Below are 27,409 nucleotides of genomic sequence, written 5' to 3'. Positions count from 1 at the left end.
AATTACTTACTACCTATGTGGATGAGAACAAGGACTGCCGAGTGGATGGGTAAATTGACCATGGCATCTTGGGGCAGGAATGGGGTGAATAAAAAGAAATGTGATAGGAGATGGTAGTCAGAGGAATAAATACTGTTCTCTGCAGCCATAACCAAGTGTTGGAAGATTGTGTTTCTTGTCTGGTGGCAGGGTTAAGGACATCAGCTTGTGACTGGAGAAGATATTTGAGGAGATGTTTCCAGTTGTAATGGTCCATGGAGGCACCAACAACTTTGGTAGAGCTAGGATTGATGTTCTGCTGAGAGGGGTTTGAGGACCAAATGCCCAAATTTAAATGGTGAACCTCAAAAGTAATAATCTCTGGATTGTTATTTATAAGGCATTGGTAACTGAGATAACATTAGGTAAAATTAGAAAAATGTTAAAGCTAGGGGCACTATATCTGAACACATTAGGGGCTGGTTTAGCACAGTGGGCTAAACAGCTGACTTGTAATGCAGAACAAGGCAGCAGTGTGGGTTCAATTCCTGTACTGGCCTCCCCGAACAGGCGCCGGAATGTGGTGACTGGGGGCTTTTCACAGTAACTTCATTGAAGTCCACTTGTGACAATAAGCGATTATTATAAAGCATTCACAACAAATTGCAAGAATTAATAGCACAAATAGAAAATAATACATGTGATCTAATAACCAACAAAGGACTGAGGACACGGGTTCGATCTCGGTCCTGGGTCACTGTCTGTGTGGAGTTTGCACATTCTCGCTGAGTCTGCGTGGGTTTCACCCCCACAGCCCAAAGGTGTGCAGGCTAGGTGGAATCCTCACGTTAATATTGCCCCTTAATTGGGAAAACAAACTAGGTACACTAAATTTAAAAAAAATGTTGATCATCTTTAATATATAAAAAATAATAGTTTAAGATACAGTATGGACTCAAACAACAGAGGAGCAGCTAGTTAAACATTGAAATAACAGTATCAGAATAGAATTAGAAGGTGGTTAAATACAAATATACATACATAACAATAACAACTAATGATGTCACAGCATTTATTGATAACATCTGCAGTGGTTTTAAATAAGATGCATAAAAATATCACTTGACAATACTTCTACCCCCATCCCCCATAAATGGGCAGCACGGTAGCACTGTTGCATCACAGCTCCAGGGTCCTAGGTTCAATTCCCAGCTTGGGTCACTGTATGTGGAGTCTGCACGTTCTCCCCGTGTCTGCATGGGTTTCCTCCGTGTGCCCCGGTTTCCTCCCACAAGTCCCGAAAGACGTATTGTTAGGTAATTTGGACATTCTGAATTCGCCCTCTGTGCACCCAAACAGGCGGCGGAATGTGACAACTAGGGGCTTTTCACAGTAACTTCATTGCAGTGTTAATGTGAGCCTACTTGTGACAATAAAGATTATTATTATAAATTTTAATCCCCTTAAAGACAGAGATACAATGAAACTAATGCCTTAATTATACGTCAGTCTTTCACTACGTTGTCGCAGTCTTCGCAGCACCACTGGTGAATCCATCAACTTTGGTGATGCTTGACTTGGTTTAACTGAACTTGTGGGTGTAGGAGTAGGTTGAGTATCTGTGCATGAGTGTGCCTATCTTGAATTAGAGACCCCTGGAGGTCCTAGTACAACAGGAACCACGCATTGCTGAATTTCCTCAGCCCATTTCCTTATATTGTGGTTTCTGGAACATCACTACTTCCGAGTCATGGCATAGATGAATATGATCTTGGTGCCTTGTTCAATTTCACTGCCAAAGAAACTGGACCACTTCAATTAAGAATAACTCCAGGTTGCAACAGTAGTGGACTCACCAACATTAAGGGCATTTAAATGGTCATTGGATAAACATATGGATGATAAGGGAATAGTGTAGATGGGCTTTAGATTGGTTTCACAGGTCGGCGCAACATCGAGGGCCGAAGGGCCTGTACTGCGCTGTTTTGTTCTATGTAACCAAATCTGGCTATTGCCAAAATTCCTGATAACACAATCATTCGGGTTAAAGCATCTCTCCTTAGCATGATAATCCTGTTTCTCTTTCTGCTTTTCTTGTCTCCTTCCCACTTTTGCTTTGACATCTGGATGTAGCAGACCCAGGTGAGACTTCGGTCTTGTACACATCAATAATTTCGCTGATGAGAGTCCATTGTTGTTTGTGGTGTGATACAATATTGAAATAAGAACCCCAAGAGTTTGGTCCCTAGAGCTTTGTCCCTAAAATATCACCTGTCTTTTTCAATCCTTCCTTCACTGTCTCAACAGCCCGCTCTGCCAAACCATTTTGAAGCTGGATGAAAATACGCAGAATACACATGGTGTAATCCAGTCTTTTGTATAAATTCTTGGAACAACTCGCGTGTGAATGTTGTACCATTATCAGAAACGCGAGAATCTGGTAACTCATGAGATGCAAAGACCTGGCGTAGCTTCCCTATGGCACCGGGGGCTGTAATATTATTCATGATGTATACTTTTAACCTCTTAGAATGTGCATCAACGATGATTAAAAACATGTGACCCATGAAAGGGCCTACAAAATCCACATGAATTCTTGACCAAGGACGATCATGCCACTCCCAAGGATGTAATGGTGCTAGTAACACCATCTTCTGGTTAGAGCGACATGCAGAACAGGATTTCACTTTGTTCTCCAAATCCTGGTGCATATTAATTAGACCGCAAAACATACGACCTGGCTGGACTCTTCATCCAAGAGGCTGGATGAGCCTCATGAATTTCATCCAGAAAGACCAAGGGGTGAAACAGCCAGTCTCGACCCTCACAGTAGCAATCATCATGTACACTTAACTTGTTTTTGAGCCTCGCGTAAGGCTTCAACCCACCACCTTCCACCAGAAATCTTTTAACGTGTGATACAATAGAATCTGTCCGTCCACTGCTTAATTTGTTTAGCACTCATTGGAGATTTGGCAAGCCTCTCTAGTAAGAAAATCATCTCGGGAGGATACATTACATGAGTTGGCAAATCTAGTAAAGGGAGATGACTTAACACGGCCATGTTAGCATTGTCTTTCCCTGCCTTGTACACTATGCTGTACTGATACACTGAAAATGTAAGCTCCCAGTACTGTATTCTTGCTGGGGCCATGGGAGGAATACGTTTTGACTCACTGAAAAGCCTCATCAATGGCTTCTGGTCGGTACATATGGTGAACGAATGACTATAGAGGTACTGAAAGAATGTTTTTACCACAAAAATGATAGCTAGACTTTTGTTCAACTGTGAATACCATTCTCGACCTCTGTCAACGTCCGGGTGTTTCAGACCTGTACCCCATTACATGACAAAGTAACGCCCACGCGCTGTAAGGCGAGGCACCACATGACAGAATAAGTTCTCTGTCTGGATCAAAATAGACTAGCAGATTGGTCGATTGTAGCAGTGCTTTCACATATTTGAAAGCCTTTTTCTCTGCAGACACCCTCTCTCTATTTTGTTTCTTTGTGCAGAAATAGGTACAGTGGAGCCAACAATCGTAGACCGGTTTGGCAAAAACTTTCCATAATAGTTTATCAAACCTACAAATGACCTGAACTCAGCCACATTCCTGGGCTCCAGAGCTTCCTTAATCGCTCAAAATGTCCCTTCCACAGGAGATGAGCCTTGTGCAGTGACACTTTAGCCTAGATACTCCACGCTTGGTGCCTGATAAATGCACATGTTCCACTTCAGACACAGTCCCGTCTCTGAAAACCTTTTAAAACTTGATCTGGGTTGCTGAGGCGCTCCTCTTAAGTACACTTCAACATGATGAATGCCTTGTTACAGGTTGTTGATCATATTTTAGAAGATCGGCGGACTGGAGGATATGTCAAAAACCAAACTATTATACTTGAACAACCCTTTTTCCGTGTTGATGTTCGCGTCCTGCTTCAAATCTTCCTCTCGCAAGAATTGTTGGTAGGCCTGGCTCATGCCCAGTTTTGAAAACGTCTTGCCTCTTGCAGGGTTGAGAACAGATCTTCCAACCTCAGCAACGGGTAAACATCTAGCTTGGAAGCCTGATTAATGGTAAGTTTGTTACCCGCACATATACGCCCAGTGCTAACACCTTTAAGAACAGGAAAATTGAAACTACATACATGAAAACTGAATGGGCTCAATGAATCCTAAGCTTTGCAGCCACTCTACCTCCTCCTCCACTTTGCCTTTCATCGTGTAGGGCACCGTCCTTGATTTATAAAAGCGAGGAGTAGCCCGAGGATCTATGAACAATTTAACTGTAATGTCCTACAATGTGCCCAGTTTGTCTTTGAAAACCTCAGAATATTTATGAGTTACATCCTCCCAGTTGTGTGCTGTATCACATCCCAATTTAACTACATTTTCCTGAGCCAGCCACGCCCTAGTTGACTAGACGCATGCCTTTTTACTACCAGAAGTCGTGTTCTTGCTTCCTGGCTGTCATACGCAATGCCTACCTCTCAAGATCCAAGCAACGGTATGGTCTTGCAGGTATAAGGCTGAAAGTTGATTCCTGTGTGAGTAAGAGCTGGTGGCTGCTTAGATTCCCAAATTTTCTGAAGGTCTCACTGATTACCGATGCAGAGGCTCCTGTGTCCACCTCCATCTTTAGTTTCTGTCGATCGACCTCCACTGTAGCATAAATAGGCTCTGCACACCCAAACTCATATTAAACACATCGTAATAGTGCTCCTTTCCTGCTCTGAGGTTTCCGAACAATCTGCCATCAATTGAGGCTTTGTTGAATTTGAAGTGCCCTGCTCAGCCTTCGACTTTCTCTTAGCACTCCAGCACTTCTTCCTTAAATGCCCCTTCTTGTTGCACCGGTGACAAACAGCGTCCATAAACTTAGTGATTTCCATAGTGTGACCCTCCACACCTAAAACACTTCCCGTCTTCACCTTTTTACTTGCAGCTTCTTACTTGATACAGTTTACCTGCCTGCATGCCCCCATTGATCTTCTGAATCTCTTATTACTGGCAGCCATTTTCATGTCCTGAGAAATTTCTTGAACCTCTATAGCGCGGCTTCTCCCAGAAAACACAGCAAAATGCTGACCTCGTTAATGCCACAAACTAGTTTGCCCCAAAGTAGGTCTGCCAAAAGTGCTCCAAACTTTCAATGTTCAGAGAGCTGGCGCAATTCAGCAACAGAGTTAGCTAAAGACTAAGGCTTTGACAAAGAGTAACTGGACTCGAAACGTTAACTCTTTTCTCTCCCTCCAGATGCTGCAAGATTTGCTGAGATTTTCCAGCATTTTTTCTTTCGTAGCTAAAGACTATCCCGTCTTCCAAAAATGACGAAGGAATTTGAAACATTGTACTTTGGACTGTGGTGATTTTGAACGAGAGGAACTAAATCTGCAAATGAAATGTCCCCAGTTTCCTTGGTATAGCTAAATTTTTCACTAGCTTGTAAGTCTTCGCCAAAGGAGAATTGAGTGCTTAAGAAGTGTTTCGACCTTTCCACATTCAGTCCAGTTCTCTTTCCACAAACTCGCTGGTAAACCCAAATATAGCTGTGGTCCAGCAAACTTGTCTTCCATCGATAAACTTAGCGAAACTTTGTGTTGAACGTGCTGAAACTCAAATTTTGTATCCTCGTCGCCAAAAAATGTTAACTTAACCACAAAAATGTAGTTGAAATGAATTACAGGTTGATCTTTTCCATATGAAAATAATGAAGTTTAATATTAGCATGATGTCAAAAATGGGAGCAGTTAGTTAAACGTTGGAATAACAGTAACAGAATAGAATTAAAACTACAATAGTGAAATATGAATATATATTGGTAACAACAACTAATGCTGTCACTGCACTTCTGATACATCAGCAATGGATTTAAATCAGAAGATCCAGAATAATAACACTCTATAACAAATACCATAGCTGCTTGAATTACTGGTAGCTAGTTTGATAGCTCTTGGTTGAACCCTGCCTGCAAACAGCTTATGTTGATTTTTTTTTAAAATGCAGGCAGAAAGCATGGTTGTCTCATCATGTGACTTTCTACAAGTCAAAGTTTTTTTTTCCAAATAAGGGTGTAGTTCATGTTTATTCTAGCGTCCTGTGTTGTGGTTAACACCGTGGAAGTTTGAAGCAGTCAGTGTCTTGGTTTTTTGAATGACTCATTCTATTTGATGATGCCCTTTTTGGATTGGTTTCAGGAAAAGCCATTGATTCACATCAGGTTGGAATGTTCCTTCAGAGAGTGATTTCAATCTGCAAAAGAAGCCAGGTGACTCGCGACCGGCTTTCTTTTTGGCCTTTTGTATTCAGTTTTAAAATATGAAAGTTAGTCTGAAGTTCAGAATTGGATGTGCGAGTCATGTGGACATGACAAAAGAAACAGCAAGAGACAGGAATCATTGGGGGAAGGTTTGTTTCTGGTAATACTGGTAATGTAGAACAGATTAAATCAGGAAATGAAATATTCCTATAATAAGTGTAATAGGGAAATCATGCAGACTTTAATCTTTCAAATGGACAAACTAAAGATACAGTAATGTGTGGAGCAACAAACCCTCTAAATTTTCTTTTGTAGTGTGCAGACCATCAAAATTTTATCGGACATCTACGCAAGTGTGGTATTGTAAAGGGAAAGACTTGTGTGGGAACGTTGGGTTGGAGGACATGCAGCTTAGAGGGAAGTGTGAAGCTCATGGAATGAATCGAAGATTTTTTTCAAAATCAATATGGTGAACCAACTTGGGAGGGAACAGGTTATGGATCTAATTTTGTACCGTAAGAAAAGGGTAATTTATCTGGTAGTAAAGGGGTATCAAGGGAAGAATGTTCATATCATAGAATTTTATATTGAATCTCAAAGCGATTTTGTCAAGTTTGAAACTAGGAACTTAAATATAAACAAAGCACACTACGTTGGTATGAGGGACGAGACATTAGAAAATACTTTGTTTCTGTCTTCATAATGGAAGTCCCAAAAGTTATGCCAGAAATAAGATGGAACCAAGAATCTTGCATGAGTGAGGAATTTGAATAATATAAAGACAAGTAAATAAATATTGCTGAAGAATTTCATGGGACTAAGTGGTGACAAATCTCCTGAACTTCATTATCTTTATCCTAGTGTTTTAGAAGTGTTTGCTACAGATATGGTGAATATTTAAATTTTGATCATCCGGAATTCCTTAGACTTGGAAAGTGATTAGCATAACCCAGCTATTTATGAAAGGAAAAAGAGAGAAAATGGGTATCTAGAGGCCAGTTAGCCTGACATCTGTGGTAGAAAAAAATGTTAGAATCAATTATCAAGGACATGGTAATTCGGCCTTTAGAAAAATGGGTCGTAACAACCAATAGAGTGGCAGTTGAGTTGCATTGCCACTCTGCCCAAAATTGCATACCTGGAAATCCAAGTGATCCTATCATGCTCACAGGATCTGCTCCTGGGCCTACCGTCGAAGGCAGCATGGAGAAAGGGAGATAAGCCACACCCTTGGCTGTAGCTGATTTGGTCCTGGGTCAGAGAAGGTGAGGAGGATGGTCAGAAAAGAAACTCTTTCCCCCCCCACCCCCCTGCCCTGCTAGACAACTCAGAACCTCCTCTCTGTCTATGTTAATTTCCATAGTAATCACCTGATGGGATTGGAATTAATAAATTTGCCTGTATTGCGGATCAGTTAATCGGCAAAAACAGAATTAGATTGGGACATTTAATGACTTAGATAAAGTCATGTATCAAAGTTCACATACTACAAAGTTAGGTGAGAAAGTAAGAAGTGAAGAGGATGCAAAGAAGCTGAAGATGGATTTAAATAGGTAGAATGAGTGGGAAAGAGCAAATGGAATACCACGTGACAAAACATGAAGCACTTAGGTAGGAAAAATGAAATATCAGATTATTTTCTATTGGACCACAAAATGTGTGAAAGATCACCAGAATGTTAACGTGCAGGGTCAGCAATCACTTAGTAGTGAAACAATTTGCCTTCCTCCGGGATTAGAATAGAAGTAAGAGGTCTGACTACAAATGTATAGATGATTGGTGACTTTTACATAGAAGGCAAACTAACTCGGGCAAGGCTATCTGAGGTTTCAATAGAATTTGTTTATTAGTAGCACCGCTATGAACATTTAGGTTCTAAGGAACAGTAGCTTGTCAGGTCTCTGCTTTCTGAATAACATGTTCATTTTTGTATTTAAAAAGGGTGAAGCTTGATGAAGAAGTTTTCATTAAAAAAGTGAAATTCTATTCCATGGAACATGATGGAGGATCTCCATTCGTGTCCAAAGTAGACAGCGAATTAATTCGTGCTCAGAGAAAGGTAGATTGGATTACTTAATTGCAAACGTTTTTAACTGCTGCTTGCACTTTCAAAAGCTGTGATCCACGCATTCTTGTCCTTCTGTATAAAATAGAAATTGCATTCATGTTGCAGCTTGTATCTCAAATGCTCCAAATCATTTCACAATTAATTGTTTTGACAAGTAGGTCAGAATTTTCCATTCTGGAGACTTAAGGCGGGATTAACAGCGTGTTGATCAGGTCAGGTTCTCGTGTCCAGTGCATAGGTGAGCTGCTTGCTGAATTACTGGTGGTGCAGGCACTGATTTATCTGCCTGCCATCACCTCATGTGATTGACATTCCCGGCACCATATTTAAATGCTACCCAAGCACACCCATTACCCTCTACAGCCTTATTGTGTAGTTGGAAGTTCGAGAGATGGGCCCAAGGAACAAAAGGTGTGTGCCAAGGTTTCGCAATAGCTCCCTAGAGGCTTTAGAGGTGTCTGCCAGCACCTCTAAAGGGAGGTTCTTTGCCCCAGGGTTGGATCCTGGAGGTTCACCAACCTTAACTCCGAGGCCTGGGAGGCAGTCGCGAAGGAGGTCAATTCCATGGGCAACCACCAGATAAATGTCATCCAGTGCAGGAAGATGAAAGATATCATCTGCTCTTCTGGGGTAAGTCAACATTCAGCTCACTTAACTCTCTCTTCATGGCATTGTGCATTCAAAGGGATCTCAAAACAATATTAGTGGGGGGAAATATCAGCTTTGAAAGTCTATTCACCAGCTCCTCATCTCTCACTCTGTACAAACAGCATATTCAGCCCTTACTCACAGTCGACGTGCATGCTTCCAAACTTCTACTTCATCTCTTCTCATCACATTTCATCATTTGTGTCCAAGCTTGCCTATATGAAGAGGGAAAGATCCCAGACTGGAGAAGAGATGACTGTCATCCAAGAGCTCTGAAAATTTTGAGGACAATGCAGGCACGTTGTTGGGGAAGGAGGGAGATCGCTCCTATTGTGAAGACGAGATCAACCTCTCAGCAAGCCAGCATGGATGAATCCTCCATGAGATGATCACATCCTTACGCTCTCAGTGAATGGCATACAATGTTGTATGGAGCCTGTTCATGAATCAAATCTATCTTCTCTCTTACAGGCAAAAGTAGGTCCAGACCGACCAACCAGCACAAGCAACATAAATTGCAGCGCCAGGCTACCTCAGAGGAGGATGATGAGGATCCCTTTGAAGAAGGCCTGCCACTGCATTCAACTGCACCCTTCACCAGTGCTAAGACGCACACCTTGGTGGGTCAAACAGATCAGGGTCATATTCTGTGGAACACTTTTGTGGAACATATCTCCGCAGCAATCTGAGAAAGCGACAGCCCAGGTCTCTCTTACTTCGAGGACTGCTGGAGATTGAGTGACAGATTCTATGACAATGGTCATTGCAAATATAGAACATACAGTGCAGAAGGAGGCCATTTGGCCAATCGAGTCTGCACCGACCCACTTAAGACCTCACTTCCACCCTATCCCCGTAACCCAATAACCCTTCCTAACTGTTTTGGACACTAAGGGCAATTTATCATGGCCAATCCACCTAACCTGCAAGTCTTTGGACTGTGGTAGGAAACCGGAGCACCCGGAGGAAACTCCTCACAGACAGTGACCCAGCAGGGAATCGAACCTGGGACCCTGGTGCTGTGAAGCCACAGTGCTATCCACTTGTGCTACCGTGCTGCCCAAAATATGCTGGAGATGCAAAGACAGATGGTGGAATTTCAGAAAGGATTTTGAGAGGCAGCCAACAGATTAGAGTGAAGGGTGGAGAGTGTTTAGAAAGTCTATAAACAATGTAACAAGGTCTCCCTGTCCTCCTGTGCTGCCTTGTTTTGTCTTGGTCTTCCATGGCCTCTGAGCGTTTGGTTGAACACAGGCTTCGAAACGGCTTCCTCCTCAGATAGATATATCGCGTGACAAGTCTAACTTATCCACTCTCTGGGATCATGTTATCCTGCCACTTGCCATCCCACCGCTGTCACCATGTGTCTCATTACTACTTTAGTACAGGTAGTGTGAACTGCAGGCACTGTTAAAGGCACCACCTCCAATACAGAGCTGGCAAGAAGATAGGTGGAATGAGAATCCTGTGTCACCACTGGATCTTTTATTGCCCCATACAAAAGTCCATATATTATAGTCAATCATTTGAGAGGGGAGGACTTGTATTAATACGATTAAGCCCCGCCCATTGGGCTAGCCTATTCAAACATTTGAAAATATAAATTGTGACCACAGACATACAAAACATTACGGGCAATCTAGGTTGTTAGAACGTAAATACACAAAACCACAAATAACATGAAACACATTGAATTACTATATATTCAAAGAAATAACTAAACTTATAACAATATTCCCCCTTCATGAATTCAATTGTCAATTTCAGGTTTCACTTCCTCACCAGTACATCAGCAGCCCTCTATGTGCGCATCCCTGTTCCCCACTTTGGATCCAAGCAGAGGAACTGCGGACGCCATAGCTCACCAACAACGCTCAGGAGTACACAGACCGTAGTTCCTTTTTTATCCTTCAACTGAAAAGGGTAAGCAAACAAGATATCCATTAGGGTTGGATGTCCAAGGCTGAATGCGGACCTTGCTCCCGCTATTAATAGAATTATAGAATCCCTACAGTGCAGAAGGAAGCCATTCAGCTCATTGAGCTGCACCGACCCTCTGAAAGAGCCACCCAACTGAGATCACAGGCATGCCACTAACGGACAGGAGGAATGCGCTTGTGTCCCCATGCCTGCGTCTTACTCCTGGAACCATGTGGCTATTAGTGTCTTACAGTCACATCTTCCATATCGGGCAACTTTGATTGCATCCTCTCTTGGAAACCCATTTTCAACTTCCTCCTCAGCTTCATGTTGTTTCAGGTCTTCATCATCTGAGGAGTTTTCAGCTTCCTCCATGTCTCCCTCTGGCAAGTCTTAATTTTGAAGTGACATTAACACATCACTATTATACGGTACACCCTCTGGAGAGCACTGCAGAGTCCCACCTGAGCGGTCTAAGCATCGAAAGTACATCTTTAGGATCACGATTGTCTGCTCTATGATGGTTCTTGTTGAGTTATGCTTGTCTCTGTTATAGATTGCAACCCTGCCATGATGCCTGCAACACACATGGCTGTCATCACGGAGAAGCCTGGCACCCACCTTAAGCAGCCCAACTCAACATCCGCGGAATCCACCATATGCGGCCTAAACATAAACCACCAGCAGGGAGTGCTAATGCTGTCATCCCTGAAGAGCTCGGCACCCAGTGTGAGCAGCCCAGTTTAATACTCACGGCACCCACCTGAGTGGCCTCAGGATAAACCCCCACTACTGTGTGTTAACACTAGCATCACTGAGGATCCCTAGCAGCCCAGCTGCTAGTAGCCTCAGATTATTGCACTCAACTTGAAGTCACAAACGAATTGAGGGTGGTCATGATTGATGACAGTCTAATTGAGGGAGAACTCGATTCTGGCAAGTTGTGTTTTTCATAACATGCACTTGCATGCAGATGGGGTTTCCATCGTGCGTTAGCAGGAAATCTGACCTGCATTCAGTTTACCATGAACGTGATGAGGGGAAAAATTAAGGCTTGTTTTTCCGCTGGCAGGATTCTGCCTTTTGGCCTCTTTTCGAATTTCTCCTGCCAGCCACAAAACCTACTGCTGGTGGGACCAGAAAATATTGGCCAAAGTTACTGTTGAGTAGGCAAATGAAGCAATCATTTTGTGGACAGACAAATCTCACAAATAGCAATGACATTAATAAGCAGCTAGTTGTTTCAGGTAGTTTTAGTAGAAGGAAGAGTGCTGAGCAGGTCATTGGGAGAACTGAGTTCTTCAACTATTGCGCCTTTGGATGAATGACAATAGGAGGCGAATGGGGGCCTGAATTTGATGTCTTACCCGAGGAGCAATCGCCTTGCAATATTTCCTCAATATAGCACTAAAGCCTTGGCTTAGATAATGTGCTTAAATTCTGATTTAGTACCTGAGCATTCTTATGACTCCAAGATCTAACGGGAACTATTTTGTCATTATATTTGAAAATAAGAATAGTTTTCTGAAAACCTTTTTAATGCATGTCATATCAGCACCCCCTTTTATAAAAAAAAAAAATAAAATATTTATAGGATAGGACTTCTAAATGCTTGGCAGTTGATTTTGACAGCACTGTTGACTGTTCCAATGAGCTTGGCCGTTAACTAGCACCCCGGGACCATATCCAAATAAGATACCTTACCTCTCCAAGAGGGGTACTCTAGCTATCCAAAGAAATGCACAAAGTTCAGACCTGCTCCTTCCAGATCTACGTTGCACATTTCATATACAAAAATCTGACTTCAGTGGAGGTAGCTTATGATTTAGATGGCCATCTTCTGCTGTGAACTGAGTATACACGAATTGTGAACCACCCTGTGAAAATGAGACTTATGATCAGGAACTTCTGCCATTTTCATCACAATAGAGAGGCTCTCCATGGCGAAAATCTGTGCCTCAGCCTGGGATTAGAAATAAACGACTGGGAAAGGAAAATGGAGAAAGTCTGTTGGCTGTAGAAAGAAGCTTTGGATTGGTTCTGGGAGAATTAAGATTCTATTTAAAGGGCAATGTAAAATATAACTATGGTATGGGATTTTACATTGTTAAAATCGCATAGAGGACTTCCAGTGACGGGGGTGTGCTGAGTGGACACAGGAAAGGTGGCATTTTAGTCAAAAATAGCCCGGCAGAACCGGGACAAAAGCATCCCCTCACTCTCTCCAATCGAAATACAAAGAGTGATGCCGAACAATAGCAGCTCCAGAAGCCGCAAAGAAGCAAAAAGCAACAGAAGCTAGGAGAAGCGAACAGGATGGCGGAAGCACGAGGCGAAGAAACTCCAGCGACACCCAAACGCGAGGAAGCAACAAGAGCTAGAAAAGACCTCAACAGACCAGATCGTCGCCCTGGTGACAGAGATTGTGAGGTTGGTGGCGACATAAGGGAACCTAAGGGGGAAGATAGACCAGGAGAACCGGTTGCAGCGCCAAAATGTGAGGATAGTGGGACTGCTGGAGAAAACGGAACCCCACAGACTACGTGGCCCAGATGCTGGGAAACTTGGTGGGAAGGGACAGCTTCCCCAACATACCAGAGATAGACTGAGCCCACAGGTCACTCCAGCCAAAACCCAGGGAACAGCCAAGGGCAATAATCGCCAAGGAGTACCAGGACCGGGAAAGAATCCTGCGCTGGGCCATACAGACAAAAAGGCCAGCAACTGGGATGGACACCAGATTCAAAAATATACCAAGACATTGGGGCATACCTGTCCAAGCGCTGGGTGGAGTTCAACAGAGCAAAGGGAGCCTGCTCAAAAGTAGGATAAAGTTGGGGTGCTATACCCAGTCAAATTATGGGTCACTTTCCAGGGCAGGGATCACTACTTTACGGCCCCTGCAGACACGGACAAATTTATCTGAGAGAAGGGGCTGGGAAGGCAGCAACAGGACCAATGATGAAACAGTCACCCTGTCAGACTGAAATGCTAATAGACAATTTGCGTGCGACTACAGCCTCGCTCTGAACCTGAGAGCTAAAACACAGGACGGGGCGAGGGCAGCAGCGTGCAGGAGGAGGAAGAGGGGGAAGAAAAGTAACTGGCGAAGGATAGGCTTGTCTGACCTCAGGATGGGGGCCACCACACTAGAAGGAAAGCTCACGCTAGATTGGGATGGGAGGGAGAGGGCGCAGCGCATTTCCCATCGGGGAAGGAGGGCCTGGCAATGGGAAGTATACACCACAAATGGGGCGGATAATTAGGGGGAGTAAACTGGGTAGGGGCGGGAACAACAGTAGGGAAGGTGGGAAGGAGGGGCAGAAGCTGAACCATGGGAGAGACAGGGGCGGGGGGAAGGACTCCAGGCTGACGGGAAGAAAATGGCACCGCAGGTGGCCACTTTGCAGAGTCCCTAAACAAAGGGAAACCCTGGAATGCAGGGGCTCACCCACATCGCGTACACCTAGTTGGCAGCCATGTTGGACGGCCTTTTGATTAACGGAAACCCTGGTGTGCAGGGATGCATCCACAAGGTAAGTATGGTTGATCCTGGAGGAGCGGGAGGAGAACAGAAGCTCCCTATTAGAATAGTCACTTGGAACGTCAGGGGACTTAATGGTCCAGTGAAAAGATCCAGAGTCTGCCCACCTGAAAAGTATGAAAGCCGACATAGACTTCCTCCAAGTGATGCATCTGAGTGAGAAGAACCGACTTTGGGGTAAGAAAAAGATAGGTGGGACAGACATATCATTCTTCCTGTGGGACGAGAGGTAATGGGCTAGTCATATTGCTTAGTTGTGCATTTACCACAACTGGGATGGTTACAGACCCAGGGGGACGGTACATCATGGTCAGCAGTGTTCTGAAAGGGGCACCAGGCGTCTTGGTCAATGTGTACGCTCCCAGCTGGAACAACAAAAGGGGACCATGGTGAAAACCCCCAACATAGACAAGCACTGACGAATCATGGAGGGATCTTTAACTACATACAGGAACCACGGACAGACCGATCAAACCTCAAATCGGGGAACACCATGTTGAAAGAACTAGGTGTGTTTATGAAGCAGATGGGGGATGTCCCCGCCCTGGCACCCAAGCCGCTGGCGATTGCCCTCAACGGGGAAAAATTAGAAGCAGATCCAGAGAGGGAACAGACCACAGAGTCTCACTCAATGCGGATGACCTGCTCCTCTATGTTTTGGATCCCAAAAGCAGCAGAGACGGGATCATGAGGCTCATGAAAGAGTTTGAAGCCTTCTCGGGTTAGGGAAAGGAGGGAAGAATATGACCGCCTAATGAGCGAGATAGTGGAGGTGGACAGGGAGTATTCAAGGCTGCCCACCACGGAGGGATTGGCGAGGAGGAAGAATTTTCAGGGGCAGTTTGACAGGCTGACAACGGGGAGGGCGGTAGGGCAAGAGGGGTGTAATATGAACATGTGGAGAAGGCAAGACTCATGGTGGCGCACCAGTTGCAGAAAGGCAAAGTCCAGGGAAATATTGAGGATACTGACGCCGGGGGGGGGGGGGGGGGGGGCGGGGGGGGCATTGGTTGCTGGGGATGTGGTGTCGGTGCCAGGGAAGATAAACGAGGTATCCAGGGATTATACAAGGCAGACTGGGGAGAGAGAGGAGGGGGACATGGTGTGGTTTTTAGACGAGCTGGTATTTCCCCAGTTGGAGGAAACAAAGAGGCAGGTGTTGAGGAGCCCCTGGGGCTGAGGCAGATGCTGGATAGTATCAGGGGTATGAAATCGGAGATGCCCCAGGGCCGGATGGGTATCCGCCGGAATTTGATAAGGAATTTGTGACTGACTTGGCACCACATCTTTTGGGGGCGTTTAATGAAGAGTTGGAGAGGGGAGGCTGTCGAAGACTATGACGCAGGCAGTGATTACGTTAATCACGAAAAAGGGGAAGGACCCGGTGGAATGTGGGTCATATTGGCCCATATCACTGTTGAACACGGATGTGAAAGTATTGGCTAGTTGTTGGCAGGGACGATGAAGGATTGTGTCCCAGGGTGGTTGCAGATGATCAAACAGACTTCATGAAAGGCAGGTAGCTCAAAGAGTAATATAAGAAAGTTGTTGAACATAGTTATGATTCCGTTGGGAGCCCTGGTACTGGAGGTAGTGGTGTCCACTGACGTGGAGAAGGCATTTTACCGGGTGGAGTGGCGGTGTTTGTTCGAGGTTCTGGAAAGGTTTCGCTTTGGAAGATTTGTGGGCTGGGTGCGGTTGGGGTGCGGTTGCTGTATGTGGCACCAAGGGCGGATGTGAGGACGAATGATATGCGCTCGTGAAGCTTTGAATTACACAGGTGCCCGCTGTTGTTGTTTGCACTGGCCATAGAGCCTTTGGCGATGCCTCTTAGGGGGTCGGCGGAGTGGCAGGGGATTATGAGGGGACAGAGGGAGCGGCGTCAGATGTCGTTCTATGCCAATGACCTATTGTATGTTTCGGACCCTCTGGAGAGTATGGGAAGGATCACTGGCCTGCTAGGGAGGTTGGGAGAGTTCTCTGGGTATAAGCTGAATGGAGGGAAAAGCGAGGTTTTCCCGGTGAATGAACTGGGCAAGCCAGTAAGGTGGGGAGGGATAGGTTCAGAAATTTGGTGATTCAGGTAGCGAGGGAATGGATGGGGCTCCATAAGTGGAACTTAAGGAAGCTGGTGGAGGAGGCCAGGGGGGATCTTAGGAGGTGGGATACACTTTGGCGGGGAGGGTGAATATTCTGCCCAGGTTCCTGTTTATTTTTCAGACACTCCTGGGGCGTCATTCTCCGACCCCCCGCCGGGTCGGAGAATGGCCGTTGGCCGCCGTGAATCCCACCCCCGCCCCCGCCGAAGTCTCCGGTACCGGAGATTGGGCGGGGGCGGGAATCGGGCCGCGCCGGTTGGCGGGACCCCCTGCTGGATTCTCCGGCCCGGATGGGCCAAAGTCCCGTCCAGAAATTGCCTGTCCCGCCGGCGTAAATCAAACCTGGTATTTACCGGCGGGACCAGGTGGTGTGGGCGGGCTCCGGGGTCCTGGGGGGGCGCGGGGCGATCTGACCCCGGGGGGTGCCCCCACGGTGTCCTGGCCCGCGATCGGGGCCCACCGATCCGTGGACGGGCCTGTGCCGTGGGGGCACTCTTTCCCTTCCGCCTCCGCCACGGCCTCCACCATGGCGGAGGCGGAAGAGACTCTCCCCACTGCGCATGCGCGGGAAACTGACAGCGGCCGCTGACGCTCCCGCGCATGCGCCGGGAAACTGACAGTGGCCGCTGACGCTCCCGCGCATGTGCCGCATTTCCGCGCCAGCTGGCGGGGCAACAAACGCCATTTCCGCCAGCTGGCGGGGTGGAAATCCCTCTGGCGTCGGCCTAGCCCCTCAATGTTAGGGCTAGGCCGCCAAAGATGCGGAGCATTCCGCACCTTTGGGCCGGCGCGATGCCCGTCTGATTGCCGCCGTGTTTGGCGCCAGTCGGCGGACATCGCGCCGTTGAGGGAGAATTTCACCCCTGATCTTTTTTGGCAACTGGACACGATTATTTAAGATTTTGTATGGGTGGGTGAAGTGCCGAGGATCAGGAGGACCCTGCGAAAGAGACAGAGGCAGCAGGGGAGGTAGGTGGGTGTGGCCGAAATTGCTTCATTATTACTGGGCAGTGAATGTGGAAAAGGTGCGGCGATGGTGGGAAGGAGAAGGAGTAGAATGGGTTAGGATGTTGGAGGAATCTTGTAGGGGGGTCCAGGTTAAGGGCTATGGTGACGGCAGTGTTGCCAATGGTACCGATTAAGTATTCAGGGAGCCTGGTGGTGCAGTCCTTGGTGAAGATTTGGAAATGGTTGAGGAGGCATTTTAGAGTTGAAGGGATTTCGGTGTTAACGCCGTTGTGCGAGAATCATGGGTTTGACCCGGTCTGGGGGGGATAGATAGTGTATACCGAGGTGGAGGAAGTGGGGTTGGTCAAGGTGAGGGATCTGTATTTGCTGGAAGGATTTGCCAGTTTGGAGGAGCTAGGGGAGATGGTAGAGCTCCCAAAGGGAGTGAGTTCAGGTATCTGCAGGTTAGGGACCTTGCGGAAAAGGTCTGGAAGGTGTTCCCTAGGTTGCCAGGATACACCCTGCTGGAGCAACCGTTGCTTCCGGATGTGAAAGGGGAATAGAGTGGTGAAGTTCAAGGAAAAATGAGAAGGGTAGTGAGAGAGGAGATCAACTGGGGAGTATGGAGTGAGGCACTGTGTAGGATAAACGGGACCTCCCTGTGTTCAAGGATGAGCCTCATGCAGTTTCAGGTTATACATAGGGTACATATGACTTGGGTGAGAATGAGTGAGTTCTTCCAAGGGGTGGCAGATGTGTGTGAGAGGTGTGGGCGGGGGCCAGCAAATCACACTTGCATGTTCTGGGGTTGTGAAAAATTGGAGAGATTCTGGGTGGGCATGTTCGCGGTCACAGCAAGGATAATGGGGCGAGGAAGTGAATCCAGACCCTTTTGGTGGTGATATTTGGTGTTTTTGAGAAGTCGGAGCTCACGGAGAGCAGGAAGGATGATGTCACGGCCCTCGCCTCTCTGATTGTCCGGCGGCGAATTTTACTGGAGTGGCAGTCGACATTGCCACCGGGAGTAGCGGCATGGTTGGGTGATCTGTACGACTTCCTGTGGTTGGAAAAGATAAAATATGAGTTAAGGAGCTCAACAGAGGGGTTTGAGAAAAGGTGGGGATGTTCATGACCGTGTTTGAGGAGTTGTTCGTCACCGGGGGGCGGGGGGGGAAGGAGGAGTGAAAAGGGGGGAACCGTTGTACAAACTATATTATTGATTGTTGAGAAGTATGTTTCCCGGGGTATTTATGTGCTGTAACCCGTTGACACTGGCAACACGGTGGCGCAGTGGTTAGCATTGCTGCCTCACGGCACCAAGGTCCCAGGTTTGATCCCAGTTCTGGGTCACTGTCCGTGTGGAGTTTGCACATTCTCCCCGTGTCTGAATGGGTTTCGCCCCCACAACCCAAAAATGTGCGGAGTAGGTGGATTGGCCACGCTAAATTGGAAAAAACTAATTGGGTACTCTAAATTATTTTTTTAAAAGCTCATGGTGACGAATGTGATATAAAATAGTTACTTTAGAGATATTAGTTAATGTAATGTAGAGGTAGGCCAGTCTAATTCTGGTTAGTTCACAGACAAAGGATTTCAGACCGCATGGAAAAGCAGGAAGAGGTGTGTCCACCAAAGCAGGAGAAAAGGATGCTCGGTAATAGGGGCCAGAGGAAGGGATTGGAAGTGAGCCAATCAGAATAGATCAACAGGTCAGGAGGTATATAGGATGACCTATGGGCATCGTGTATGTGAAACTTGATGCCATTTGAATATATCAGTACAGATTCCTTTGTTCCATATCCTCACTTGATTCCAGAAGTCCATGGAGCAGAATGTGCTTCGTGCTCCTGAGAATTGAGGAACGCTTGCAAGCTAAATAAAATAACTAATGCTGTACCTGCAAATCCATCTCGACTTTTATTGAGGCCAGACTGACGGGTAAAGAAACTTGGGATTCTACAATGGGACCTTGTTAAGTGAACCAATTAACAACAGTCTTAAGTGAACCAATTAATGGCAAGTCCCCGCTTGCTACCACACGTAGAAATCTTTCCGGAGAATCATCGCACTCTATGGGTTTTATCCTCTTGAGTTTGATTAAATTAGCAATTATCTCCCTCCCCACCCTTTTTATCTGAACACACCAAGTCTGAGTGAAATTGATCATAAGGATGTTGGTGGGTTTGAATTGTCTAAGAGTTTTGCAGTACCTTACTAGCTAAAAATATTTTTACTGGCTCTTTGTTTGCAGCTGTCTTAAATATCATTAGCTGATAATGTAAATCTTGATATTGCACATTTAATCTTCTGGTGCTATATTTTGGGATTTTTTCAGTTAACTGAATACCTTGAAGTGCAGTTTGGTGTACAGGTACAGCAAGTTCAGATCCACAAGATGAAGTATGCTTTCCAGATTTGGTCAGCAATGATGGTCTCCCCTGAGACAGATGGCAAGGTACAGTTGCATTTATTATTTCTGATATTTAAAGAATTAATAGTATTTTAGTTTTCTCCTCTCGGAAAGAAATCCTGAAGCGAAACTTTGAAAATGAATGCTGAAATTAAGTGTGCAAATGTTCAATAATCTTGGTGTTAGAAACAAAACATCGTCAATTTCTTGATTTTTGTTCTGCTTGTTTGGCTTTAGGTTTATAGCTCAGCATTCTATTTGAATCAGGAGTTTCCATCACAAAGGCCTCCTACTTCCACCACCATAACATCACCCATCTGCATCTTTCGTCTTTGCCTCAAATTAACACTATTGTTTTAATTTGACCCCTAATTAAATGAAGACTGCAAGCTAAAACAGAAGTTACATTGTTGGATAACAGTCTATATTTTTTTAACAGGAATCAAGGTCTTTCAAAGAGTTGATGGCAGATCATGGGAAGGAGATAAGGCCACTGTGGGAATTAGTGAAAAAGATTCTGGGACTTTCGCCACATACAATTCCTGCTATAGGTAAAGTTTACCTTGGCAGAATGCAGTTAAAGTGCTGGAATTATGTTATGTTTAAGACATTGCAAACCTGGTTTAGACTTCTCATTGAAGCAAAAAATGACATTTTCTTCAGTGGTCTTGTAACACTGACGTTTTACTGAGGTAGCTTGCTTGCAGGTTCCAAGATTTTAGAAGTACTCAGGAACATTGTGACCGTCCTGAGACATCAATGTTTCATTATTTTAACATTATGGAAAACTGGGTACTTGTAGCATGAGAATTTTTTTTGAGAGAGCTGAACAAAATAGTGGAAAAGCGCCATCCTGTGGTGCCAAACCCATATACCATTATGGGACAAATTCCCCATGCCCATAAATGGTTCAGTGTGGTGGATCTAAAAGATGCATTCTGGAGCTGCCCACTTGATGAGAAAAGCCGAGATATTTTTGCCTTTGAATGGGAGAATCCATACACCCGACGGAAGCAACAATATAGGTGGAAAGTTCTACCCCAGGGATTCACCGAGTCACCTAACTTGTTCGGGCAAGTGCTGGAACAAGTACTAGAGGAATATAGTAACAAGCAGGGGACCCAATTATTGCAATATGTGGATGACCTGCTACTGTCCGGCTTGGACAAAACAGCGGTCACAAAGGGGACTATAGAGTTACTAAATTTCCTAGGAGAAAAAGGTTTGAGGGTGTCCAAAAACAAGCTCCAGTTTGTTGAAAAAGAAGTCAAGTATTTGGGCCATTTAGTAAGTGAAGGAAAAAGAAGGATAAACCCTGAACGCATAGAAGGAATAACCTCCCTCCCTTTACCACGCACTATCAAGGAAATATTTAGGATTAATAGGATACTGCAGAATTTGGATCGAGAATTTTGCATCAAAAACTAAGTTCCTATATGACAAAATGGCAGAGGAAGTAAAGGAATTGAAATGGAAACAGGAAGAAAAAGAGAGATATGATGAACTAAGACAAAGCCTGATAAGGGCACCAGTGCTCTCTCTCCCATGTTTGGAGAACCTTCACCTGAGGAAGGAGCAGCGCTCCGAAAGCTAGTGACATCGAAACAAACCTGTTGGACTTTAACCTGGTGTTGTAAGACTTCGTACTATGTTTGGAGAAGCCCTTTTACCTCTACATTAATGTGGAAGGTGGAAGGGCAATGGGGGTTCTGACCCAAAAGTGGGGAGGGGACAAAAGGCCAGTAGCATTCTTGTCGAAAGTATTGGATCCTGTGTCCCGCGGATGGCCACTGTGCGTCCAAGCAGTGGCCGCTACAGCGGCACTTGTGGAAGAAAGCCGTAAACTCACTTTTGGCGGCAAATTAATTGTAGCAACCCCGCATACGGTACATACAATCCTGACACAGGGATCCCATAGATGGCTCACCGACTCCCGAATTCTAAAATACGAGGCAATCTAAATGGAAAGGGATGATTTAAAAATGATAACAGATAGGAGTGTATCACAATTCCTATTTAGTGGGCCGCAGGAGGAAGGAGACCCAGAACATAACTGCCTAGATTTAATTGAATAGTAGCATGAGAAATAACTGTAGGGCAATAAGACCGTGCGCATTTTGCTGTCGACATAAAATGAGGCACGAAAAGCAGTGTAACATATCTGACAAATCACTTAATTGAATAGGTATTGGCCTGAAATCAATATCTGTGATAAGCTACATCCTTCTGTTCATCAAATATTGGTGAATCCAAAAAATCTGAAAGGTGGGAAATAGCCAAATGAATAAAATTTACCCTAACGCTGTGAGACCCTCTACCGAACCTGCTACATAGTGATTCTTCAAGCCTAGTCTTGAATATCAAGGTTTGGACAAATTTGGCTGTAGAAGGATTCTTCCAATAACAAAGTGTCCTATCATGGCCTTGAAAACTCTGCTCCCGTATGGCTTTCACCTATCCTTTGCACACACACTTTATGGCTCTAGTGTTTACTACTTGGCTTCTAAGATCAGGGTGTTGACCAGGGCAGGATTGACTCCGATCCTGGCAAATAAACTGCACATAGCAGTTCAGTAATATAATTGTTCCAGCTTGTAGTTCAGTCAACCTGGCCCTTCTTTGAACCCATCCCTGGTACACTACCTATAACATTTTTACTCAAGGTGGCAGGTGCATGGGAAACTGGCTCGGGAGGAATGAGGCCACTATTTTATATAGCTAATAATAGTGAATTATTATTATTTTTTTAAAGTTAAGTGCCTAATTCATTTCCCCCCCCCCCCCCAATTTTGTGGCAATTTAGCGTGGCCAATCCACCTAACCTGCACATCTTTGGGTTATGGGGGTGAGACCCACGCAGGCACGGGAAGAATGTGCAAACACCACACAAACAGTGACTCGGGTCCGGGATGAAACCCGGGTCCGGGATGAAACCCGGATCCTCAGCGCCATGAGGCAGTAATGGTAACCACTATACCACCCCCATGACGACGAATTGTCATGGATTTTTCATTCAAGCACTTAGGACTGTAATAAAGTAGAAAAAGATAAGAGAAAATATGTTTAAACTCTTGACTCAAACGTTTTATGAAGAAAAAGAATTGCAAAGGTATTGGTGTGGGGAGAGTGTAATTAAAATTCTAATTTAATTAAAATGATTGCCAAAAGAGGGGGTAAACAAATGTAGAAATGCTTCAGACTTTTGCAGTAAAGCTTTTTCCACTGTTTTATAGTTGTATCATGTTACAATAGAAACTGTACCTAACAGCTTTGAGCACCATGGCAAAATTAGAGATTGTTTCAGCATTTCAGTTCATGAACTAAAAAGGCTGCCTGGTTTAGGGAGCCTGGAGAAAATTTGCAGTTAATTTGCAGTTATTGCAAATACATTATTGTGTGTTTATTTTCTCCCTGTTAATGACGGACGTATACGACAGAATGTGGCAGATAAATTACCTTGAAAAATGTTTTGGAACCAATTATATCCAAATCTTTCTTTATAAGAAATAATTTAATTGAAGGCATTTTTTATATATGCAAAAATACAAAAGCCAAACCTTGGCTACAGGTAACAAAACTAACAATCCAGCCCTCAACCCCCTGTCCCCTCCAGGTCCGCCTCCTTTTTCTTTCCTCCATTCCCCTCGAACAAAGCAAAACACCCCAAACTCCTCCCCTACCCTGCTGAAGCCTCAATTCACTTTAAAGAAGTCAATAAACAATTTCCACCTCCGGGTGAACCCCTCTTCCACTCCATGTATGGCAAACTTGACTTTTTTCAGGCGCAAAATTCTGCCAGGTCACTCACCCATACCCTCACCGTTGACGGCTCTGAGTCCCGCCAACTCCACAGAGTCCGCCTCTGGGCAATCAGGGCCGCAAAGCCCAAGACATCGGCCTCTCTCCCCACCTGAACTCCCAGATCTTCCGACACTCCGAACATTGCCACCTCTGGACTCGGAGCAGCTACGCCCAGAATTTTGGACATTACATCTGAAATCCTCTTCCAGAACCCCTTCAACCTTGGACATGCCCAAAACATATTCTCATTGGTCACCGCCCCCACACCTATTCTCCATCCCCAAAAAGAACGGGCTCATCGTCAAGGCCGTCATGTGGGCTCCGTGCACCACTTAAATTGGATGATGCTTAACCTCGCACACGATGAGTAGGCATTCGCCCTCCGCAGGGCTTCCTCCACATCTGGCCCCCAACTCTTCCTCCCACTTGCGTCTGATCCCCTCCACAGGAGCGCCCTCCCTATCCTTCAGCTCTCCATATATATCCGCCATTCTCCCCTCCTGAATGTCATCCCCCTGACAACAACCTGTCTTGCAGCACCAGAGGTGGCAGCTCAGGAAAGGATGACACCCCTTTTCTAATAAGGTTCCTCACCTGCAGGTACCTGAACCTGTTACCCTTAGGCAATTGATCTGTCTCCTCAAGCTCCTGCAGGCCTGCAAACTTTCCTCGCACAAACAAATTCCTGAAATACTCTACCCCACCTGCTGCCACCCCCGGGACCTCGCATCCAGCCCCACCAGCACAAACCTCTGGTTGTCCCATATAGGCACCCACAGGGACATGCCTTCCAGTCCGAAGTGTGCCTACACTGGTTCCAAACCCTGAAAGCTGATACGACTACTGGGCTCACAGAGTATTGGATTGTCGAGAACGGAAGAGGTGCCAACAGTAGTGCCCTCAAACTGTCCCCCAACATGCCACCTGCCCACAGTCCAAGCCCTCCTCCATTGCCCAATTTCTAACTATTGCGATGTTTGCTGCACAGTATTACTTTAGCAGGCTTGGCAAAGCCAGACCCTCCACTCACCAATTCCTTTTCAGAAACGCCCTCCTCATTCGCAGGGCCTTCGTTGCCCACACAAACCTTGAAATCATCCCATTTACCTTTCTAAAAAAGGACTCGGGAACAAAGATGGGGTGGTTCTGAAATACGAATAGAAACTGGGGCAGCACCGTCATTTTGACCATCTGTATATGCCCTGGCAAAGACGAGGGCAACACATCCCACCTCCTCAAGTCCACCTTCATACCCTCCACCAGTCACGCCAAGTTCAACTAATGCTGCTGGGCTCAACTCCGCGCCACCTCTATCCCAAGGTACTGAAAACTCACTCCTCCCACCCAGAACAAAAACTCGCCCAGCCTCCTCTCCTACCTCCTGGCATTCATCAGGAACACTTTGTTTTTTCCCCATGTCCAATTTATATCCTGAGAAACGGCCAAACTCCCCAGAATCCCCATGATCCTATTAAAACTTCCCACCGGGTCGGAAACAGGTTGTCGTCCGCCCGGGGCCTCCGTATATTGTCCCTTCTGCAAATCCGCCCTTCACCCCCCCACACCGCGAAACCCCAAAATTAAAGAAAGCACACATGCCCTCTCCACTCCCATTTTCCTTAAATTCACCCATCCTGTGAGCCCACATTTAACATCTTCATAGTTCAGTGTCCGCACACTCACCCCCCCCCCCCCCCCCCCCCCGTCCATGATCTCTCGTAAACTCCCTCGCCGCCTCAAACTATCAAAGTGAAACTCCCAATTCTGATGCGTTACGCACAGACGAGCAGGATACAGCACCCCAAACTTCGTCCCCTCCTTGTAGAGGGCAGCCTTGACCCGATTATAACCAGCCTGCCGCTTGGCCAATTCCACACCCAGGTCCTGGTATGTTCTCAGCTCACTCCTCTCCCAGCTACACTTCTTTGTCTGCCTCGTCCATTTCATGATTTTCTTCTTATTGAGAAAACGATGCAGGCTCACCACCATCGCCTTCGGCCTCCTCCTCAGCACCCTGTGTGTCTTATCCACCTCTAGGGGACGGTCAAAGAACCCCCGCCCCCATCAGCTTCTCCAGCATATTTGCCACATATTTAGCAGCCTGCACTCCTTTGATCCCCTCAGGCGTCCCCACGATCTGGAGATTCTGCCTCCTGGCGCGATTCTCGAGGTCCTCCACCTTCTCACTCAACCACCTTTGGCTGTCCTCCACCAGCACCATCTCCGACTCCAGCGAGGTCAGCCAGTCCTCGTGCTCCCCTATGGTCTCCTCTACGTTCTGATGTATCAGGCCCTGCGCCTCCAGCCTTTGCGCCACTCTCTCAATAGCCTCCCTAAGTGGCTCCACCACATTAGCCAGGTACTCTGAGGCCTCCTTCCTCTGCTGCTGGAACTTGTTGTTCAAACTGTTCACGAGCTGCCCTGCAGACCATTGGGTGGCAATGATGCCCCAGCGCCTTCCGCCATCTTTTTCTGTGTCGCATCTCGACTATTCTTGCGGTCAAGCTACTGCCTCTTCTTTGTTGCTCTCCTCGTCTGATAAGCCATAAACAGGCCCCACCAGAGGAGTATTGCAATCCTTCAGTGCTTACACATCATTCCCCAGCAAATAACCCTCGCATCGGGTGTGGAAGGACCAGAAAATTCCACCTCGAGCGGAAGCCACCAAATGTGTAACCATGCTCCATGGCTGACACCGGAAGTCCAACCAAATCCAAATCTTTACTAAATAACCTACCCGTGGTCAGTTTCTGTGTAAACACCACACCCATTCTGCTAAAATTACATTGCAGTACTTATTCAGTCGCTGTGTTTGTTACTTGTTTCTAACGGTTGAGACCACTTGTACGAGTGTTATTTTTTCGTAAACTAGGGTGGGTGTGGTAGCTTCAGTTGGCAGCGTTAGGAAATTGAGCAGAGATTTTGTTTAGCCTGAATTCATGAATATAAGGCAGAATTTGGTCTTGCAAGACCATGAAAAATGATTGGACGCAGTAGTCTTAAGTTACATTTTGTATTACTAATATCCGTGATAAATTTTTGAATAGCTCTGCAAGTTAATTAAAAACTATTAGCTCTGCCTACCTGATGTAATTTATGTTTATTACTATAGGTCTTGTTATTACGGAAGATTTGGCCAAAGCAAATCATCAAAGTAATGTTAAACTGATGAACATGAGTCGGAACCTTCAGAATGAGTTTTCCAATCTACTAGGAGATGATGGTGTATTTTTATACCCATCCCATCCAAAAATTGCACCTAGACACCACCACCCTAAACTTATGCCCTTCAACTTTGCATACACAGGTAAGCAACAGACATGAAGTTAAATATTTTAAAAGTACAAAATCTTAAATAAAATTGTGTAAATTTAAAATATATTTTCTTATAAAAAATAAAAAGTATATTTTACAACTTTTCATGTCAAAGAACTAACTAAAACACACAAAATTTAAAAGCTTTGGTAGTTACCATGGTTTATAACGTCCCATTCGCTATCATTTGTTCTTGGTCTGAATTAAAGTGTGCAGTACTTAATTTACAATTAAATTCCAAACTTATGCATGTTCTTAAAATATACTGAGGCAATTGCAAACTTTGGACATGTGTAGTTTAGTTGCATTGTGAAATAATTATTTGTATACACTTGCAATTTTTATTGGCATGTTTGTGTTCAAAAACTGCTGAACGTGCCAAATATATTCCACAATTAGCCATTCTTGGTTTTTGCC

General features: G+C 45.4%; 1 protein-coding gene and 1 long non-coding RNA gene across 3 annotated transcripts in view; both read left to right on the top strand.

Annotated features, from left to right (window-relative positions):
• Positions 1-27,409, top strand: part of LOC140420970 (fatty-acid amide hydrolase 2-like) — a 72,663-nt gene that overhangs the window by 43,213 nt on the left and 2,041 nt on the right. For both annotated transcript variants that reach the window (XM_072505183.1, XM_072505182.1), the window contains 4 exons: positions 8,181-8,298; positions 19,802-19,921; positions 20,316-20,427; positions 26,790-26,984. In XM_072505183.1, the coding sequence (XP_072361284.1) occupies positions 8,181-8,298; positions 19,802-19,921; positions 20,316-20,427; positions 26,790-26,984 (545 nt within the window). The remainder of the gene's footprint in view (positions 1-8,180; positions 8,299-19,801; positions 19,922-20,315; positions 20,428-26,789; positions 26,985-27,409) is intronic.
• LOC140420971 (uncharacterized) lies at positions 8,329-14,123 on the top strand. Its single transcript, XR_011946643.1, has 3 exons — positions 8,329-9,575; positions 10,723-10,878; positions 11,432-14,123. It is a non-coding gene; the product is annotated as an uncharacterized lncRNA (long non-coding RNA).

This window comes from Scyliorhinus torazame, chromosome 5 (genome assembly GCF_047496885.1).
Source record: "Scyliorhinus torazame isolate Kashiwa2021f chromosome 5, sScyTor2.1, whole genome shotgun sequence".
NCBI lineage: Eukaryota > Metazoa > Chordata > Chondrichthyes > Carcharhiniformes > Scyliorhinidae > Scyliorhinus > Scyliorhinus torazame.
The sequence above is the reverse complement of the archived record's forward strand: the minus strand, read 5'-3'. Positions and strand labels throughout refer to the sequence as shown.